This window comes from Cheilinus undulatus, linkage group 4 (assembly GCF_018320785.1).
Source record: "Cheilinus undulatus linkage group 4, ASM1832078v1, whole genome shotgun sequence".
NCBI classification, from domain to species: domain Eukaryota; kingdom Metazoa; phylum Chordata; class Actinopteri; order Labriformes; family Labridae; genus Cheilinus; species Cheilinus undulatus.
The window spans coordinates 43,220,436-43,241,636 of NC_054868.1; the positions used below are offsets into that span (position 1 = coordinate 43,220,436).

At 39.3% G+C, this 21,201-nt stretch overlaps 2 protein-coding genes across 2 annotated transcripts; both read right to left on the bottom strand.

Annotated features, from left to right (window-relative positions):
* Positions 1–747: 747 nt before the first annotated feature.
* On the bottom strand, positions 748–2,852 carry si:dkey-30k22.5 (lecithin retinol acyltransferase family protein). Its single transcript, XM_041786260.1, has 2 exons — positions 2,364–2,852; positions 748–903 (listed from the first exon to the last, which is right to left on the bottom strand). The coding sequence occupies exons 1-2, from the start codon at positions 2,850–2,852 to the stop codon at positions 748–750; spliced, it is 645 nt and encodes a 214-aa protein (XP_041642194.1).
* A 2,995-nt stretch (positions 2,853–5,847) lies between these two features.
* On the bottom strand, positions 5,848–11,285 carry lrata (lecithin retinol acyltransferase a). The gene is made up of 2 exons (XM_041786246.1): positions 10,740–11,285; positions 5,848–6,000 (listed from the first exon to the last, which is right to left on the bottom strand). Exons 1-2 carry the CDS (start codon positions 11,277–11,279, stop codon positions 5,848–5,850), a joined length of 693 nt encoding a protein of 230 aa, XP_041642180.1. The 5' UTR covers positions 11,280–11,285.
* Between the last annotated feature and the right edge of the window lie 9,916 nt (positions 11,286–21,201).

Genomic DNA, 21,201 nt, shown 5'->3' on the forward strand with positions numbered 1-21,201 from the left:
AAGTGTAACAAAATTAGTAATTAGTTACCTATTAACCTAAAAAGCTTGTTTTTAGACTGTGGGAGGAACCTGAGTACCCAGGTAGAATCCATTTCTGTCAGACCTGGAACCTCCATGCTGTGAGGTGACAGCACTGACTACTTCAAGGATGAATAAAAACCTTTATATATGAGCAATGAATGCACAAGTATGTTTTCCCCCTTAAAAGAAAACTCACAGAAGGTAGAAATGCATATTTAATGGACTGGCAATCATAAAAAAAATGACATTTTAAAGTGATTCTGTTTTCAACAAAGAAGAGAGGTATTGCACTTTGTCCAAGCCAAGGTTTTTGACAGAGCAGAATCCATAATAGACTGTTAAAAAGCAGTCTTACATGCAACATCATAAGCCTTCAGAAAGAAGACCTTTCTTTCTAAATGTCTGTTTCTCTCCATCTTGGTCCCGAGGAATTTATAAATGTGCCAAGCCAAAGTCAAATGTATCTTCTATGATGTGAGAAATAATTAAAACAGATAAGATACTGATAAAGACATGACTGTAAGGACTTATTAAGACAGAGGAACAGAAAACATCACTTAATATTTAAAAAAAAAACAGCAATAATCCAAAGAGCTAAAAAAGTAAACAAACAGTTTTGTCATCAGAAACACATTAGTGCCCCATCGTCTTTAGACACACAGCTGAACCACAGGGCTTCACTTCAGCTCCCACCAGTGCGCATAATGTCTTTCTCATCAGAGGCCTTTAGGCCGCCATCCAGATGGTGAATGAGACGAGCACGGTCAGTAAAACTGTCAGTGGCGTCGCACTGCCCACATACAGCATGGCTCCTATGCCGCACAGGGCAGTGAGATAAGAGCTCATCCTGCTGCAGACGATCTTCCTCACCGCTGTGCAGAACTGCAAGAGAGGACGAGAGAATTAGACGGGGATTTTCAAGCAAACAGACGTCTGTTATCACAGGGAGAGTCCTCGGTATCTCTACGGTGAAAGAGTGATTGCAGGAGGTAACACTAGAGGGAGCTATTCGCCTAATGAGTAAGTTCATTTTTCACTCCAGTGGACTGAAGCAAACAACTCTGCTGTGGAAACTCTCTCTTATGACCACATGTCACTGAGTATGAGTTTTACTATAACTGCAGAAATGCAATCACATTAATACTCAATATGTCTTTTATTTAACCCAGATAAATGACTGATGGTCATGCAGTCAGCAGGCGTGCTTCTAGACGAATACACATGGCTCCACTCTTGTAATAATCTCCATGACGCAAAAAAAGAAACATGTGAGGAATTAAAGAATTAAGGATTGTTGTAGAATCAAGATTCCTAAATAAATCTCTCAATCAGGGCTAAAAATAACAACCATGTGATGGATTAATAATCAAGCTGTTAGTTGTTAGAATATTTTTAGTTCTTTTAAACTATTGAGGATTACGGTGCAATTGAAAATGAATAACTGGAGCTTTAAGCATATATGGCTGTGTCAGACTTGACACAGCCAAGGTCAGGCTGGATGGCATCTCTTTTGTCTGGGCCTTTTCATCCCTGCTGATTTGCCTGCATTTTTTCAAGCCCTTGGGGCATCCACAACACAACCAGGGGCTCGTGGAAACTCTACTAACCACCCAGACGGTTTCCTAGGCCATGCTAACTCGTCACATCCACCCCTTACTCCACCTTTAAGGTGAGGACTTTGATATTTTCTCAACAGGTTATTTCCCACACCACGGGTAATATGCAAAGACATCCAGAGCACAAGGGGGGTTGTGTCAATCCTCCTTCCCACTTGATGGTGTCCCTCAGATGGGCTTACTCGCCATTACATGCCTTCCACCAGCCTCAATTTTGGCCCAAACATGCATAGAAGTACTGCACAGTTCTGTACATGTGATATATTTTGGCCAGTCTGCATTAAGCTGTGTCTTTCTCCTGGAGCTTCTTGTTGCAAGAGAAGCTTTGAGAGACCTAAAATGCTTCTGTTATTAACAAAAATAAAATAGCATTCTGGTGCCTCTGCAAATGCTACAGCAGAATTTCCATGCATTAAAAAAATAGTTTACAGAAATCTTCAATTTTAACTCTGGCAAACCAGTAGGTTTTACCAGCTAAAACCTACTCACAGGAGCTTTAAGTAAGGTTAAAAACTATGTAATATCCATCTCAAACTACAAAAATAATGGACGAGTGTGTGTAGGAAAAGTTTCAGTGAAGTATATTGAAGGTAAAGCACTCTACCAGCCAAGTATGACTAAGACTATTGCTGCTTAATGCAACCTTTTGGTGAAACTGTGGATTTGTCCTGCATCAGTGCATACTGTAGATTAGACTTAAATACTGCAAGAGTTCAGAGACGGTACCTGGTAAGTCTGGTAGCTGATGGCCATGCCGTATCTGCAGTACATGACGAAGTGTTCACAGTTGTACCACAGTAAGCTGTAGGTGACCGAGCCCATGAGTTTCTCTGCCCGTCTGGCCACCTCTTCCCCATCCAGAGGAGGCTGGGTGCACACATTGTCCATGTGGTTAACCAGAATCTCAGAGCCGTACCCAAAATCTGACACAGTGTCCACTCTAACGCTTGCAATCTTCAAGATGACCCCCATCAGCAGGCGGTTATTCGTCACCACTGTGGAGATCGCAGCTTTATCCTTGGAAATCACAGGCAGGATGTCCGGGATGAGATGAGCCACGCGGTTGTCACCTAAGTAGATACCAAAGTGTGTGAACATTGTCCTGGGAACCTCTAATAGATCTCCACGTTTGTACAAAGAGAGGTCATATTGGGATTTCTCCTCCTCCTTTTGGGTAGAGACGAAGAAGAAGTTGATGAGCTGATAGAGAAACATGATGGCAATGTACAGAGAGGAGGCTCAGCCCGTTTTATTATAGCAGGAGCTGGGAGGGACCAGTGGTTAGTAGGATTACATGTTGGCCAATATTCCAGTATGATTTTGACTTGAATAAAGGAGCTTTCTCTAAGCACTTTGACGTGTGTTCAGATTGTTGAGACTCAGCTTTGGTTTCTGTTGTATTGAGGCCAGGCGTCTCATTAAGAAGGCGTTCAATAGGTGTTAAAAAGGTCACCTTTATAAACAGCCTTTGTCTTTACGTTAAGCTGCAAACTTTATGTTTGATTCATCATTATTCAGCACTTTTCAGACTTGTAGAAAGATGCATGGATTTCTCATAATTATACTACTTAATAACAAATAGATATACATTTTAACAATTGTCATACATCCCAAATTTAAAGGTCATTGATGCATTGAAATGTCCTTAATGTGGGCAGTTTGATGACTTGCTTTTATGTGACTGTCTGAATTGCCATGCATACTTTATGTTTAGAATTGTATAGTTGTTTTTGAGGCCTGGCTCTCTTATTATCAAGGTACAACATGAAATATTACACATACTGAGGCTCAGTTAAGCTCCATTTTCCCTTGTATGTGGCAGGGTAGGAAATAAGCACCTGCCAGCAGCCAAATTCAAGCACTTTTCACCAGTGTCAGGGGAAGTTGCTCAACTTACAGGCCACTGGGGCAGGTAAATAAAGCAGCCTTACCTAACAGAGTGAATTTGTTGAAGTAAAGGGGATAAATTAAACCTCTTCTGTCTCCTCATTCCTGTGCCAGAGCTGTTTTCAAATGTTTGCAGGCAGTTGTGTGCTGGGATTTTTGATTCAGTATCATATGAGAGTCATTCTGCAAGTGTTGTATCTGCTAAAGGTGTGTTTGAACCAATATCTTGCTCTTTGCAAGTCAGATGTAGTGTAACAGCCTAAATTTCAGCCTGTGACTGCAGAAATCATGCACAAAATGTTAAATTGTACCAAGCCTGACACCCATAATTCAGCTAAATGCATATGACTTGAGAGGGATCTGGCTGCAGACCATTCATCTCTGACTGCCGTTCATCTGAGATGCTGTATATCTCAGAAAGTGCCTTAATTCGCCGGTACAATGTATTTCCAGTTTTAGATTATTTTTTCAATTCATCTTTATTCATAAACAAAATCTAGCCCAGGATGAAATTATGTATAGACCCATTTTAAAAGTAGTTAAACGCTGGCTTGCTTTGGCTTCGTAAGCTTTAGCTAAGGCTAACATAGCTACATTGCTTTGAGCTTTATCAAACATAACTAAAGCCAATGTGGCTGCATAGAGAACATAGCTTACATAGTTGCTTTGAGCTTCGCATTAGCTATGTGAGCTACATAGCTATGTAATCCATAGTTAAGTAAGTTTTAGCAATGTTAGCTTCAGCAAATATAGCTTAAGCTAATGTAGTTATGTAGAGAGCATATCTGAGTAGCTTACAAGCTGCTGTGTGAGCTTAGCTACATAAGCTACATATCTACATCAGCTATAGCTAAATTAGCTTTAGCATCATGGGCTTTAGCAAACCTTGCTTAAGCTAACTTAGCTATGTAAATGACGTAGATGCGTATCCTACGTAGCTGCAACAGCTACACTTGCTGCATTAGAATGTTTTCAAGGAAGATGAGCATTTCCCCTGTTAGCAGACGGTTTAGTCAGCTTTATTAAACATTCTGTAATCAGGTTTTACAGGTCAGGTTTTTGATTGCTAACTGTCATAGATTTACGGTGTCTCAGGTGAGCAGTCTGTGAGAGTGGAACAGTCTGCAGCCAGACTGTCTGGTATGAATTTATTTTGCCCCGTAGGATGCCTAGCAATCTTTGCATGGTTGCTTACAGTAGCGGATGTCAAGGTTGGGGTCACTAACTGTATACTTTACCCATTTTTATAGAAAAAAAAATACATCCATAACACTAAAATTCAAAATAAAAACAACCATTTAGTTAGATTTATGCTTGAACTGAAAGTAATGTTGGAAAAACTCCTTTAAATAAAAGTCTGCACACAACTATTCTTGAATTCATTCAGCTGTGTTCAATTATGATTCAACAACCCACAGTGGGGGTCCCCGGTCTATGGCACCTTCAGTTTGAGAACCCCTGGCTTACAGGACAAATTGGTCAAAAAACAAGGTTTAAAATGAGCCACAGATTGGATCATTTAAGCACCAACACTCATGTTAAATAGCCTGTGGCTTGAATACTAAAAGCCTTGATTATTATATGATATCTTATCAAAAGTTGCTGCTTGTTTAAATAGAGTGGCTGGTTAAAATGTTTGTGGCGGGCAGATTTTAGAACCCATCAGCAACAGCAGCAGGTAGACAAAAAGTTAAATTCCAACCCTTATATGTGGGGTAAATGTAGTTGGAGATAATCACAGAAGGCCACAAAGTAAAAATAAAGGGTTTATTAAACATTTGTCATATTTACAGCATTATATTATGAACACTACATCAAAATACTTACTTTATTTACATGGCAATATTGTTAAAAATGTGTTTTGATTTATGTAGTGACTCAAGTGTTAGCAAAATGAGTCCCTAACCTCTTGTTTCCATGTACATATGATCACGAGGGAGAGTTAACCAGAAGTCAATTTAGTCTTATGGGAATTTCCATGTTATCAGATGTGTCCCTGTGTAATACTTCTGTTCAGAATGTGCCCTGAGTGCATTAAAAAAAGGAATATTTGGGGGCACAGACAGCCTAGTGGTTAGCGGTTAGCCTAGCGACAAGCTGCTACCTAGCTAACACGCTATATCGAGTGATTTATCAGTGTGATATTAAATGCAGTCAGATTAATCTGTTTACAAGGCATGTAGGAAACAATTAATACATGAATCAACACAAAAAAGCACATTTGCAACAACATTATTTCATAAGGCATCACATTACTAGTGTGTACCATCCTGTGCAGGTTTCCAGTGGGTGGAAAATGTTCATTTGAGTTTGTTTGCAGGCTTTAACCAGCCATCCACAGAGTAAAGGGGATAAGGATTGTGGGTAATGTGGTCGACGGTGCCATGCCAAAAGAGATGATAGAGATTAGCCCGAGAAGGCTTGTGACGATCACGCTGCGCTGGTCCCTGATGATGGATTTCAGGCACTCACAGAACTAAAGAGACAAAAGTACAGTTAGTTATGCTGCTCCTCAGGACTAACAGTTATTAACTGTAGCATCTCAAGACCGTTAACATCATCACTTTACATTCAACATTTGTTACCAGTTCAACATTCACTGTCTCAGTGGGCAAGGTTAACCACTGGAGCAGCACCTGTTACATGTGATAGAAACTCAAATCTGGATTACCAGCTGGTCAAAGTGGGAGCACAGCTTGGCATCACACTTGTTTGGGAATTTGCACCTTTGCAGAAAATGCTGAATCATTTAGGTTTGTTACATGTGGAAACCTCTGGTTTTAAAAAATACAGAGGTGCAAAAATCTGTGGTTCCTCAAGTGTCCACTTGAGGCCTGCTGCAGAAACCCTGATTGTTCCATCTACACCCACTTTTAAATGTCTGTTTTAACAACTGAAATAAAAATGTTTTCAGCCTGGTTTAAAAAACAAATTTGATCTGAACAGCTTTATTGGCACACACTGTACAATGTGGGAATTGCTTTCATAACTTATCCGTTTAATGATATTAAGGCTAAAGTCGGATTTATACCTCTACGTTGAAATTATACCCTATTTACACCATAAGTTATGTAACTCATGTGACTGGTTTGCTGGGCAGCTTTGCAATTCCTGCATTTATATAAAAATCCCTCATCCTCTGCCACAACTAATTCAGCAGCCATAAATCCCATCTCCTCCAATGTCTCCTCTCTTACTCTTTGCAATAAGTTCCATATAAGATCTACTGCCCATTATTTAAAAGCATACGTACATAATATTCTCTACAAGCTGAGAATTTGGTAGAACTGAAAAAATGGCGATTTAACCAGCCATTTAGTAGAGTATTGCAGAGTGACAGACACCTGTACGCACATGTATAAAGTTCTCACAATGGCATAGGCCACTACTGCATATACACTATTATGCTGTAGCACAAATCATAACAAGGGATTTGGCTGATCTGACTGATCGGTAGTCATGTTGCAGCTGTTTGTAATGAGGGTTAAATGGATGTTTCAGTACTTTGAAGTTGGGTCATATAAGGAACCTACCAGTGGTCGTGGCATTAGCCTCCAGTGATTTCAGTGAGTGTTGCTCCTTTAAGAAGGACTCGCTGGTTGTAGCAGCTAGGAAGCTAGGCTATACAGCGTAACAGATGGGTTTTGCCAGCTTTTGGTAAAAAAAAAAAAAAAAAAAAAAAGGGCTGCAAAACAATGTTGGCTCAAATGCACACACTCTAGAAGAATTTTATTTTTTACCCAGAGAGCTCCTGTGTTTTTGTCACTATTTTGCAATGCAGGCTTTGACTACAGGTTATATGTTCTTGCATTGTAAAAGAGGGACAAAAACACAGAAGCTCTCTGGGTATAAAATAAAATACTAAAAAAGTTTTTAATAGTGTATACGTTTGAGCCAACATTGTTCTGTGGCCCATTTCTACCAAGAACTCGCTAAATACCAGGAAGAAACTGTACTCATCTGTTAGGCTGTATAGCCAAGCTTCCTGGTTGGTACATCTCCTTCTTAACACTGCCAATGGGTAAAATTTACCCAAGGCTGTTCTTTAATTGTATCTTACTTGATGTGTTTACAGTTTTAAAGACTGTCAGTCTTTGACTCTTCCTAAAAGCTTGTTAAAAAGCACCTGATGTCATAGAAATAAGTCGTTGCCTAAAGTCAAATTTTGTTCATAAACATTTATATCTAGAAGTGCCATGCAGGTCAAACTTACCCCATAAGAAAGCCTTGATTTTCCCAGTTTTATTTCACACCGGAAATAAATTAATAAATGGTGCAATGGAAATACCTTCTCTGTACTGCAGCAATGCCTAACCAATAGTCATAGATCAACCTTCAACATGGATACAACAGGGGAAAAAAACATTTACCATTGTTACATGTCAAAAGGTATCTCAGTGCTTTTAATGAAGAAAAATCATGGGTGATGAGGAAGTTTCAAGATTAGCAATCAGGCCAAAGATGATTTTCTATGTGACGGACCATCTTCCAACAGTGATCTAGTTTGCTATCTGTGGTTAATAAGCTGTTCCATGTCAGTGGTTAACTAACAGTCCTTTATCGGTGCTATTTATAAAAATCAAGGCACTTTAATGGCAGGCAAATGTGACCCGTTGGCTGTTTTAGGTAAATAGAGATCCACGGCGATTCCAGTGTTAAAGGAACAATGCTCACTGGAGGCTAATGCCACTTCTACTGTTACCTACCTCAAATGGTTTAATTTAAAAAAATCTGAAATATCCCTTTAAGTTTCGGCTCCACCTTTTTGCCTGTATAGGTTGACCAAAAGTTTGTTTGAGACAGCATTTCCAATATGGCAATTAAATTAATTTATCAATGAACTTCAAAACTTTGCGTCAGAAAACAATGGGGGATGCCACCGAGACTATATCTGTGTTTTACAGGGTTGAAGGTTTGTAAATGTGCCCTGAGAACCTCAACCTACACTTTTAGTCATATCTTGTAGTGAATCTATTCTAAATGGTCAAAAATGCTACAACTAGAGAGGAAAATCTTGAGGTATTTATTACTCCAACAGAAGAATAACAGCTGTTTCAGGCAAGCTTTGTTTTTTGTTCACTGAAACTTATTCGATCTTGCAAGTAAAACTGACATGTGATTGAGCCAGCTGTTGCTCAGGGTGTCAGGACTTTGTTGAACAGAACAGCTGGTCCAGCTGGATCTACATATACAGAAGAATTGCTGGAGAGGTGCCCGTTCATTTCACTTCCTGGGCTGAGGTGAGCAAGGTACCGACTGACTAACTGCTTGGGTGCTTTTCATGCAAGCCCCTCTCTGACTTCCCTCTTGCATTTTGCAGATGTGCTTCTCTGGTATATAGGTATGACGGAACCAAGTAAAGTATGCCTTCATCATCTTATAGAAAGGGAGGGGCTGAAATGACCAGAGGGTCACTGGAGCTGAACACACAACCTAAGAGGGGTGTGTCCAAAGGAGTGGAGAGGGTGGTATGAGCACTAGTTCAAATCTTATTTGCCAGCCAGAGTGCTGACCCATAATTCTTTACAATGATTGGCTTTTTTGGCTTTTAATAAGCAGGACTTGGCCCACTGTCAGCTATTCTGTGGACACACAGGCTGCAGGTAGTTTCTTTTGCATACAAATGCAGCACATTTGTTAAAACACAAGACACGTGTGTAAGGGAGGAGTTAGTCCATGCTGTATTTCTTATGCCTATCTTTTGCCACTTAAAACCAGTTTTTGTAACTTGTTTTGCCTTTTACAACTTTTTCTGCCTGGTTTGCCACTTTTAACTCATTTTAAAACACTTTCTATTTTTTGCCCATTAACCCATTTTTCTCCACATTTAACCCGTTATAATTCTGTTTGAAGAAAAGGGGTTTGTATTTCAAAGAAGGCCATGTACTACAGCAGTGGTTCTCAACTGGTGGGGACCCTAAAGTGGGTCGCGGAGCAGTTTTCAGTGGGTTGCAAATTCCTCCAAGAGTCTCTTAAGTGTTTTTATTCCACTGGTAAAAATTTTTGCCAACAGGAAGGAAACAAAACGGAATGGAATTTTAGGTTATTTTCTCAAAAAGTTGATTTATTTTCTTTAGAATTTTTAAGAGTTATCTTCGGGCATTGCCCCTGAAACCTTTGATACTCTTCTCTGGGACTTTCCTCTAAATCTAAGAAAAATTCTCAAGGATAAAGAGATTTTCAGGACTTTACTCAGAAACTTACAGCAATCTTTTCCAGTAATATTCCCGCAATTTTCAACAGAAATGTCAGGAGGTTTGGGGGTCTTTTTATGGAAAGAATTTGGATTTTATCTGGGAACTTTCAGAAATCTTCTTCTATACTTTCCTAGACATTGTATTCTTTATTTTGTTTTTAGTATTTTCCCCAGTATTTATTCTGTCCAATTTCTATCTGGGGTCCAAACAGTGTCATGTTTATTAAATTGATGTGATTTATTGACAAAAATATACTCTTCAGGTTAAAAGAATAAATAGATAAACAATGGTTATCACAGCTTAACTTTACAGTGGGCCATGATTTTGCTGATTTCAGGGTCCTGACATTTGGCTGAGCCTGGAAAGCTCTCTTCTTAATACCCCCTTAAGGGCAGCCTTGCTGGGCAGGACTACACTACACTGACAAAGAAGATTGTAAACATACTTTCTCTTCAGCATTTCTCTTTTTCAGGCGTTAGCCTCTCAAGAAACACATCACAAAAGCAGGGATGTTGGTGCGATAAACTTTTCCTCATCTTGTTCCATCTCACAGCACCAACTTCATGACCCTTGTTTTGCTCTGCCATTCAGTTTGTTTACATTTGTGACAGCTACATGTGCAGAGCGCTCAGCTCTCAATCGGTCATGGTAGTCACAGAGCAAATCATAGATGCCAGGAGAAAACTCAAACATGCTAGGCTTTCCATCAGGAGGTCATGAAGGTCATATGACACACTCAACCCAACTCAGTCTCAACACCCTACAACTGTCATATTTGGGCTAAAATCAGTGTGAAAACGTGTACTATGCCTCTAAAATAGCACATAATCATAGTTTAGAATTTTGGCCATCACCACAGTGGTCACCTCATTAACCAGATAGCTGGCCAATCAGATTTCTAGGCCAGTCATATTTGTATGCATTACTGTAATGCACCTTATTATCCACCATAATGCATGGCCTACTACCCAGCAAAGTGCTGTACTATAAAGTGAATGTATACGGACATAAGCAGTACCTTCTCAGTTTGCCTGCTGGCTGCAGACCCGTATCTGCAGTTGGTCACAAAGTGTTCACAGTTATTCCACAGCAGACTGTACGGGATCCCTCCGATCAGCCTCTCAGCCCTCTTGGCCACCTCTTCATTAGGAAGCGCTGGACTCTTCATCATCTTATCCATGTGGTTCACCAGAATACCGGAGCCGTACGCAAAGTCCTCTAACGTGTCCACGCGCACCGTAGCACGCCTGTACACGCAGCCGAGGATGAGCCTCTTATTCGTGATGACAGAGCTGATGAGCTTCTGGTCGCTCGTGAGCACAGGTAGGATGTCAGGGATCAGGTGAGCCACTTTGTTGTCACCTAAATAAATACCGTAGTGGGTGAAGAGGGTCCTGGGGACCTCCAGGAGGTCACCCCTCCGCAGTGTCAGCGGGGGACAGCGGTGCGCGTGCCTCTGCCGGTCCTCATTCTCCGCGTCAGACCAGCTGGACTCAAAGAGTTTGAATTTGGAGAACAGGGAGAGCTTCTCCACCAGGAAGGTCAGCAGCTGCAGCATCCTGAGGGATTTCACTTCAGGTCACTGAACGTGCCTGAGAGAAATGTGCCTTTTTATCCTCACTGGCACGAGGAGCAGAGAGAGCTCCGAGGAAATCCCAGACACGATTGGACACGAGTCACTTAGTGCACGTGCGCATACTCCCTCACTGGCCTCTTCAGCATCTTGTGTTTTTTTTTTCAGCCCACATTTTTTTCCTGTCTGAGCTTAAAACTTCCATTAAGTTCCCACGAACCGTGGCAGAGAGAATAATTAGCTGTAAAGAAAGTGTTCAGATCAAACTGTGTTAAAGGTGTAAAAATGTTGGATGACAAAGCTGTCAGTAAAATGGATGTAGAGAGAATTACTTATCATCCCTATAAGATTAATGGCTTTAAGTTTGTAGGAGCTGCAACAGGCTCTATAGTTATTTTCCTTATTATCCACATGTCATCTTTACATTAAAGCCAGAAGTTCCAAACAGGGACAGTCTTACTGATTTTGAGGCTCCAGGCAAAGGCCAATATATCTATTTTGTGGCTTTAAATTCCCCATGAGCTTGCCTTTTGCCCAATGGTAAAACTGCCTATATCTATGCTGCACATGGGTGTGGGGTTTAGTCCAGCTGTTCAATCAACCACTTGTCATTTATATATTTATATAGCATTATTCAGATAAATTTGACTGTATGTCAACTTGCACACCATTATCAATTCAATAAAATAACAGTTGGAAGCATAGAATTGTGCAAAAGGTCTTGGTACTTTGAAGCATTAAGGATGGCCTTTCACAGGAGGTAAGGGGCCTGGCCCAAACCCTGATAAAAAGCCCCATAGCATTATCCCTCCATCACCAAACTTCACAGTTGGCACAATGTAGTCAGGCAGGTCATGTTCCTGGAATCCACCAAACCCGGACTCACCAACCTGACTACCAAACAGAGAAATGTGATTCACAGAACATGTTTCCACTGCTCCACAGTCCAGTGTGTCCATCAGATGCTTGGCATTGGACTTGGTGATGTGAGGCTTGCATGCAGCTGCTCAGCCATGGAAACCCATTCTATGAAGCTCCCATATTAATGTGGCTGAAAGAGCTGACCTCTTCAACTATGGATTAATAAAGCACTGGGGACTTTTCCATACCATGCACCTTTGCGGTTTTTTACCTTGTTCTGTGATTTTATGTGGTCTTCCGCTTTGTGGCCGTGTTGCTGTTGTTCCTAAATGCTTCCAATTTCTAATAATATCACTTACAGTTGACTGTAGAATATCCTGCAGGGATGAAATTTTATGAACCGTCTTATTGCAAAGGTGGCATCCATCACAGTACCACGCCTGAAGTCACTGAGCTCTTCAGAACGACCCATTTAGTACCACAAATGTTTGCAAATGGGGACTGCATGGCTAGGTGCTTGATTTTATACCCCTGTGGCAACAGGCCTGATTGAAAGAAAAGAAAAAACATCTTTTCCACCAAGAAAATCTTTCAGTGCAGTTCTTTGCCCTTCTTTTATTAAAGGCATGTTGTCCAGTTCTACTGAAACTGCTGTCAGTTTTCAATTGGGATGATAGTCAGCACCTCCTAATCCAAGGCCATAGTTCTTTGCCAGAAAATGGTGGAGTGCTCCCTCAGGGTGGGGATTGAGTCTCTGCCTCAGGTGAAGGAGTTCAAGTATCTTGGGGTTTTGTTCACGAGTGACGGTAGAAGGAGCATGAGATTGACAGGCGGATCGTGCATTGTCAGCAGTTTTGTAGGCTTTGTGCTGGACCGTTGTGGTGAAGAGGGAGCTGAGCCAGAAGGTGATTTACCAGTTGATCTTCCTCCCAACTCTCACCTATGGCTGTGAACTCTGGGTAATGACAGAAAGAATAAGATTATGGATGCAAGTGGCCAAAATGAGTTTCCGCCACAGGGCTAATTAATAACTGCTAATAGAGAAATAGTTACAGCAAATAATGTGGGTTTCTTGAAAAAGGGGTCTTGACTGACATAGCTATGGGGAAGTGATGGGCAACTGGTGACCAGGGCAAATAGACACAGTAGCTCCAGCTGATGAACAAGCTTCTTCACTCCCAAGTAGTCAAAAATAAAAGTATTTAAAGAATTAAGGATTACCTCATAGAAGATGTAATAGAAGCCAACATTAAGCTACAGAAAAATTTAAATTGAATGCATTTTTTAGGTTAGTGGGTCAAATTAATACCAGGGCCTTCTTAGTGTGCTATATGCTCTAGTGACCAACTTAAGCTGCAAGTTTACCAGTCTGAAGAACAACCAGTTTGTTTAGAACTCTCCAACTTTGATTTTTAGGGGGGGGGGTTAATTAGGGTCTGATTATATTTATAAGCAGATTAACCTCCCTTTCAGATTTTATAACTGACTGGAAATCTGACAATCACTCTCATTTGTTTTTAATTCAGAAGCAAAAAAAAAATCGAACAGATCAAGCGCTCATCACTGTCTGGCTGCTGAGCATTCCTGTAATGTCACTTTGCGAAGGCTAAATGACTTTTGTTGACATTTTTGTTGAATCAAAACAAACTTCTAATTAGACTAATAACCTGATTAAGCTCCAGACAATATGTGTGTGTGATAGACTTTGCTGGCTAATCTGTTCTGTCCCATCATCAATCCAGGATCAGAATTCTAGGAAGAAACAGGCTGTTGGCCAGTCTGCACCCTCCCAGAGAAACCATATGATGAGATAAAACATTCCTTTGACCAGATTAGTGTAATCCTGTAGACCTCCAACTTCATCTTTTTACCCAGAAAGAACCTTGAGAAAAAAAATGAGAGCCTGTTTGATCCAGTGTCATTTGTTTCAGTACGTTTGCTGACCCACATTCTGTTAAATCCCGCAAAAGGAGGTAAATGATGGCCGGCAGCTGCCCTGAGAAAAACTGTTTGACCTACAAAGCATGCATACCCTACATTAGAGGAAGTGGTGTGATTTATGAGTATGCAGCGTGAATCTTGAACTTTTCACCTGCAACAACTGCAAATAAACAAAAACCTCTAGAAATAGCTAATGAATGCCTTATTTTCATTGAGTGCAACACACACAGCTTCAGTGCAGTCACAAATACCAAGCTTCCTTCTTTGATCAGAAGCTTGATGTTCCTGTGACTGGCAATGAGAAACTCCACTTCCTCATTTGATGCTCTAAATCAAGATCTGCAAACAGATACCAAAGGAGAGAACATTTGAAACATGTAGACAACATCCATAGAATCTTTGCATGAAGTAAAGCCATTTCCAAGAAGTGGGTTTTAGTCAACAGACTCAGCTTATCTATAAAGGGGGGGTTGGTGGTCCCACAGTGTGGGAGCTACTCTCTGAGACAGCAGTCGCCTTAGCTGTAATACTTGGTATGCAGAGCTGACAGGTATTAAGTGGATGACCTAAGTGGCTGTGAAAGGAGCTCAGAAATGAAGTAAGAGCAAAGTCATGCACTTTCGTTAAAGTGATTAAATAATAAGAAATTGAATCTGAGGGCCCCTGGTATTCAGGGTAAGATGGTTGAAATAGGAAGGGTGTGAGATTTAACACAAATCCTAAAGAAGAGATGAACTGCTTTTTATGAGCAGAATAAAGGTTTTTGAAAACATTCTTTCTACTCTCTTAATATATAAAATAATAAACTGAAATATACCAGTATACAATGCAGCTCAATACAATATGATATGACGTGACATGATGTCATGTGCATTGCGTTATGTTACAGTTAGCAATTTATCATACACTATGACATGCTATAATATGATGAGATACAATCTGATACTATCCATTGCCTTAAACTAGTGGTGGACTCTATATGGCTGCACACTATATGATTTGTAATAAGATACTGTACGATACACTTTCACATGACATTTAATGCGAAGATGTATTATAATATATCATATGCCACCATACCATGATACACAGTATGACACACAACAAAGTGTAACGCTATGATATGCTACCATACAACTCAATAAGATACACTAAGCTTTGAAACAGTACCATAAATAATGATGGACTAAAATGTGATGGCAAACCCTAACATATGAGATAAGTCACAGTATGATATCCAACATTATACGATAGGGTACCATACTATACAAAAATGTAATAGGAAAGCTACATAGTTATACCCTACATTTCATTACCTTCCATTACGTTACTTTGCATTGTGCTATGTTGTGTTATGCTGCATTGCGTTACAGTGCATTACATTGTGTTGTTTCATGTCATGCTAATTTGTGTTGCGTTACGTTACATTGCATTAAGTTGCATTACATTGCGTTTGTGTTGTGTTTCTTTATGCTGCATTATGCTGTGTTGCTTTATGTTACATTGTGTTATGTCCCGTTATGTTCTGTCACATAGTGTTGTTACCTCACAATACATTTCACTGTGTTGCATTATGTTGTGTAATGTAATGTTATGTTACTTTATATTGTGTTACGTTACTTTGCATTGTGCTGTTATGTTGTGTTAAGTTGTGTTGCATTATGTTACGCTACATTGTTTTACACTGCAATGCATTATGTTGCAATACGTTACGTTGCACTACGTTATGTTGCACTATGTTATGTTGCTTATCGTGTTTTGCATCATGTTATGCTACTTTGTGTTGCGTTACATTAAACTGCATTAAGTTACATTACTTTTCATTGTGTTATGTTTTGTTGTGTTACGTTCCGTTATGTTCCCTTACATCGTGTTTTGTTGCCTCACAGTATGTTTCATTGTGTTGTGTTGTCTTGTGTAATGTAATGTTGTCTCACATTACTTTACATTTTGTTATGTTTTGTTATGTTAAGTTTTGTTGTGTTATGTTGCATTACGTTATGTTGAGTTATGCTGTGTTGTGTTACATTGCATTACGTTGCATTGCATTGCATTACGTTGTGTTACATTGGACTGTGTAATGTTGTGTTGCCTTATGTTGCATTACATTGTGTTCTGCTATGTTACACAACATTGTATTAAATTTTGTTATGTTACATTATTTTTGTGTTGGTGCTTAAATTCTATTAAAAAGCTGGACAGTTATCTGTTGTCATTAGTGATAATGTTAATGTACAATAGTCTTTCATTGCCTCGGAAGTAAAACGAATGTTTCAAGAGAATAATCAAAACTCAATCAAACATCAACACTGAGGGTTATATATATTTTTCTTTTTCTTTGTTTTGAGCTGGATTCATACACTCTCTACTGTGTGGTGATATATTTGTGTGTTGCTAAAGCTGAATCTCCAGATGAACCCTCAGTAAACCGGGAAGTCTGCAGATTAAACATGGAAGTAGAACAGGATACAATAAACTATATGGAGGAGCTATTATTTAGATTAATATATGTAGGTCTTGTTGGTAGCTTGGTGACAAAAACGTGATCATATAAAATATCTTGATTAACTCTATATGATTAACTCATTAAGTTGTCATTCCCTGAATGTTGAAACGACCTGTATGTATGTTTTTTCCTTATATCCACGTTCAGCTGAGTCGACTTACCGTCTGTGACCACAGGTTGAACCTTCAGGAAGCATTATAACAAACCTTTGGCCTCTGTCCAGGAAGATTTACACCATGGTCAAATGGCTCCATACTTATAGTTGTGGCCAATGAACGACCTTAGCAAGGCTCTTTAAGTTTAATTCCTGGTCAGGCCACCTGTGAACTATGCTGACTTTGTTTGCAGGCTTGAAACTTAAGATGATTACAATGTTTTTTCCTGTATTTTTTTTTCATGAAAAACAATGATTCAGCACCATGAGAATAGCTTAGTTGGCAAGGTCAACTTGCTTTTTTGTGCTTTGCACAGAATCAGACAACCATTCATACTGTGGTGGCCCTGATGAGCACAAATGGAATGGTTATTTGATTTTGATGAGTTTAGGTTTGCTAATTTTGTCACAGAAGACAGGAAGGAAGATAAATAGTGTGCTTGATAAGTGTTTATTATGTTGTCATTCTGCCCTCATGTTCCATGAAAAGTACATCAACAGTGCATTCTGATTCTAGTTTACATTCATGGTGTCATGTAAACCCACATGGACTCAATAAAAAAAGAAATCAGAAATAAAAGAATAATAATTTAACTTTGAATTTTATCCATAAATTTTTATCTAACTACATTTCCCCATGTGAATATGGAATTTTTGGTTGTTTTATTAAGACTATGTCTTATTATTTAAAAATTAACCATCCCTTTATCTGACAACAACAAGTATTATCCTGCAATAAATGAATATCTAAATATATTTAGAAAACAAGTTAAAATGCATCTTTCTGTGGAAGAACTGCAAAAAATCAAATCTCATCTTATCCTATCTAATTTCTCATCATTATATATATTTTGGGGGTTTTATTTTTTGCAAAATATATAAGCCACATTAGCCAAACAGTCCAGAAAGATCCTTTTTAAAAATATGGAGGGTGATGAGACAGTGCAGCTCAGATGTTGCATCAGCATAAGTTGTAAAAGTTAAATTGCTGGAATAATTATTGATTTTAGAGGGTGGAGGGTGATTAGACAAATGCTTAGTCTTTCACATGTATTACGAGCCAATCACAGCAATAAAACATGCACTGTAAGATCAAACAAGTTGAAAACACTCAAAATATTTGTTTTAACTGATTACATACACTTTAAGGAGTGGAAGTACATTTTTTGACCATGACTCAAGTTAAAATATATAGTTCACACGTTACTCAGCCACTACAATTTCCTTTTATGTCTTTCACGTATTTTAGTTTTGACCAATCATACCACCCAAAGCACGCTAATTTGATTGAATATAAGCAACAAAGACTAAAAGGTGCAAATTAACCCAAACAGTGCTCTTCCATCATCCTTCTATGTTGCATTTGGTCCCCACGGGTTGAACCTCCCTAACTGAGTGGATAACTTCACTCATGGTGCAAAAGAATCCGATGCGAGTGTTCAAGTACTTTTTACTTCAAATTATGTTCTTTAAACCCATAGAAATAGCACTGAAGAAGCAATTTTGGATTTTCAGTTTAACACATCTCCCTTATTTAACAGCCTTTTATGTCCAGTCTTAACTATATGATGTGGTAGGCAGGCACAGCCATCAAGGAGTAAGCTAAAAAGTGCGAGCTCCACAGGCAGGCACTATTTTTGCTCACAATCAGTGGAGCCAGTGAGATTTAACTCTTGCTAAAGCTGGTCAGAAGAATAAAAACAATTGTCCCCCCTCATAAAGAACTTTCAGTGCATTTCGTTGCCCTTTTTTTGAATAAAGTAATGTTGTCAAGGTCTGATAAAACTGCCACTATAGCTGCATCCATGCTAATCTCATCACTGGCAGACATTATTTACAGGTTTACGGTGCTACTAAACCACGCCCATGTTGCTACCACCAGTCATTCTCTGGTGTACGGGTTTGAAGCATTGAGAGCTTGATTCACCTGTTGATGGACATGGAATCTGGCCAGGCCATCATCTTTGCTCAGGGAAATAAATACAAGATTCCTGGAAATTTCAAGAAAAAGGAAGCTGTACGGAAGGTGCATTTTACTTGTTATACTTCTTGAAGTTATAATCATATTTCATTTACCTTTGAAAAAACTAGAGATGCAGTGATTGTGAAAATAAGGGCCAAAGAAAGAGGATATTTATAGCAGTTTAGCTGATGGTCAATCCCAATAGGCAAACTTTTTGTTAAGTTCATGTCCCATTATTTAGTGATGGCTCATGTTTGTCAACAAGGCCAATATCAGCCAAAACCGAAGTCAAACGGATTCTCTGTGCATCCCTAAAACAGTATTAATAAATGTAACGATCTCATTTAAAGAAACACAACTGGCAAGTTTCACTTGCTGGGCATCTTGCTGCAGGCAACACAGGCCTTTACTTGTTTTACTTTTTTAATACTTTTCTAATGAGTGTGGTTTGCACTGAGTGTAAAGAGATATGTCTGATTGGTTGTTAGGCAAATATACTTGTGGAGATTTGAGATTTTGCTGTTTAAAATTCAAACAAAACAAGACCTCAGCTGGGATCAGCGTTCACAGACACCAGTAACAACAAACATCCAAAGCAGGTCATCCCGGACACAGCTTCTGGAGAGAGCGCCCGTGTCTTCATGGCACTTAAAGAGAGAAAGAGACACTTTCCATCTGGTGTTTCGACACAAAGAGGCCAGTTCAGCAAAAGTTCAGGTCTGTTTAGGTTCATGGGCCTGGCAGTTCATTCTCAGGTCAGCCAGGCTTTATATCCGTCCTGGGTCTGTTTCTCTCCACATAATAAAAGCAGGTCACACAGAGGTAGTTGAGGTGAGATTTATTATCTAATGTCAACGTGGGGCCCACGTATGAAGCCTTAATCAGCTGTTATTAAGCCTGATGTACCTGCAGTGTTTGTTTTGATGTCATAAAAAAAGGTGTGTATGCCGGGAGCACCCTGAGAAAACAGTCAGCTGGACAAACATTATCATCAACTCTACAGTATTAAAATGCTGGACAAGAAGAGGATGATGAACAGTATGTACACAACTTTAAACTGTCCTAAATCAAACAATAAATCAGCAAATGAAACTTTAAATTCAACATGTGCTGTCAGTAGAATAATAATTAGGAAGATTATGTAACCTAGAGTTGTAAATGTTTAAAAACTTAAAAGCCCTAACAATAAAATCAATACCGAGAGAAGAACAAAAGATTGATGAGAAAGTTAAAGCAATGGCTGGCTCAGAAAAATCAATTAAACACTGTGCCTTTAAATTCAAGCTTTCATTGCCTTATGCTTGAAGTAAACCCAACAAGCATCCATGACTAACTTTGCTTTTCCAACCATTGCATTGATACAACAGCATTTTTTTAGAGTAGGGGCAGTGTGTAAATGTCAATAAAAACAGAATGCAATGATTTGCAAATCTCATGAACCCATATTTCATTCACAATAGAAACAACATATCAGATGTTGAAATCAGGCCTGCCCTCAGATTTGGCGGAGCTGCAGACAAATCCAGGGAATGGAGCCTCCCCATTTTTGATTTATTGATTGTGTCAATGTATGTGTGTTGGATCAGTAGCATTGGTGCTCGTCTTGGTGCCACTTTCATCAGTTTTTCACACTTTCTTTTTCTTATTTTTAACCTCTTGAAATGAATTTTGACCTAATTTTAGCCCCTTTCCATTACCATTTTCCCACTCATTTTTGCCGCTTTTAATCCAGTTTGCCACTTTAAATAGATTTTGGCAATATTAACCTGTTTTGCCACTTTTCAGTCCTACTTCACTACTTTTTCTGCCAATTTTGCCTCATTTTAAACCCATATCTGCCTATCTTTAACTGCATTTCACTAGTTCTTCCTATTTTTGCCCATTTAAATCCATTAAGCCAAATACAAACCCCTTTTGCATACTTATTTCCCACCATTTTGACCCATTGCCATTTCAAATAGATTTTGGCCATTTAACACATTTTTGCCACTTTAAATTCCTATTTCATCACCTTTTCTGGCTTTTTTTATTTTTACACATTTTGCTATTTCAGCTCTCTTTCTGTCAACCATTTTTGCTCGCCTTGCAGAGTAGAGGGATTTACCCTTTTCCGTGTTTCTCCCTAGCGAATCCATCTTGCAAAGCTCCAATCTGAACAGATTAGGCCCTATTAGAAAGTGACAGGACCAATCAGGAGTAAGAGGCAGTACTTCCTGGTGCGGCAGCGTTGTGACATATGCAAGCAGCGACAAGAGGCCGGTGCAATTATGGAGGAAGAGATTAGCGTGGATGCTGCTATAGCATCAATTTTATCAGAACTTGATGATTTTTCTTAAAGAAGTTAAAAGAAGAACAAAGAACAGCAGTGAGTTTTTTTCTTTTCAAAAATGACAAAAGTTGCGTACTGACATGTCTACAGTCGCCATGGTTCCTCGTTATGCTGTTCTCTATGAAGTTTACTCCTCGATCCCAGAAAGCTCTC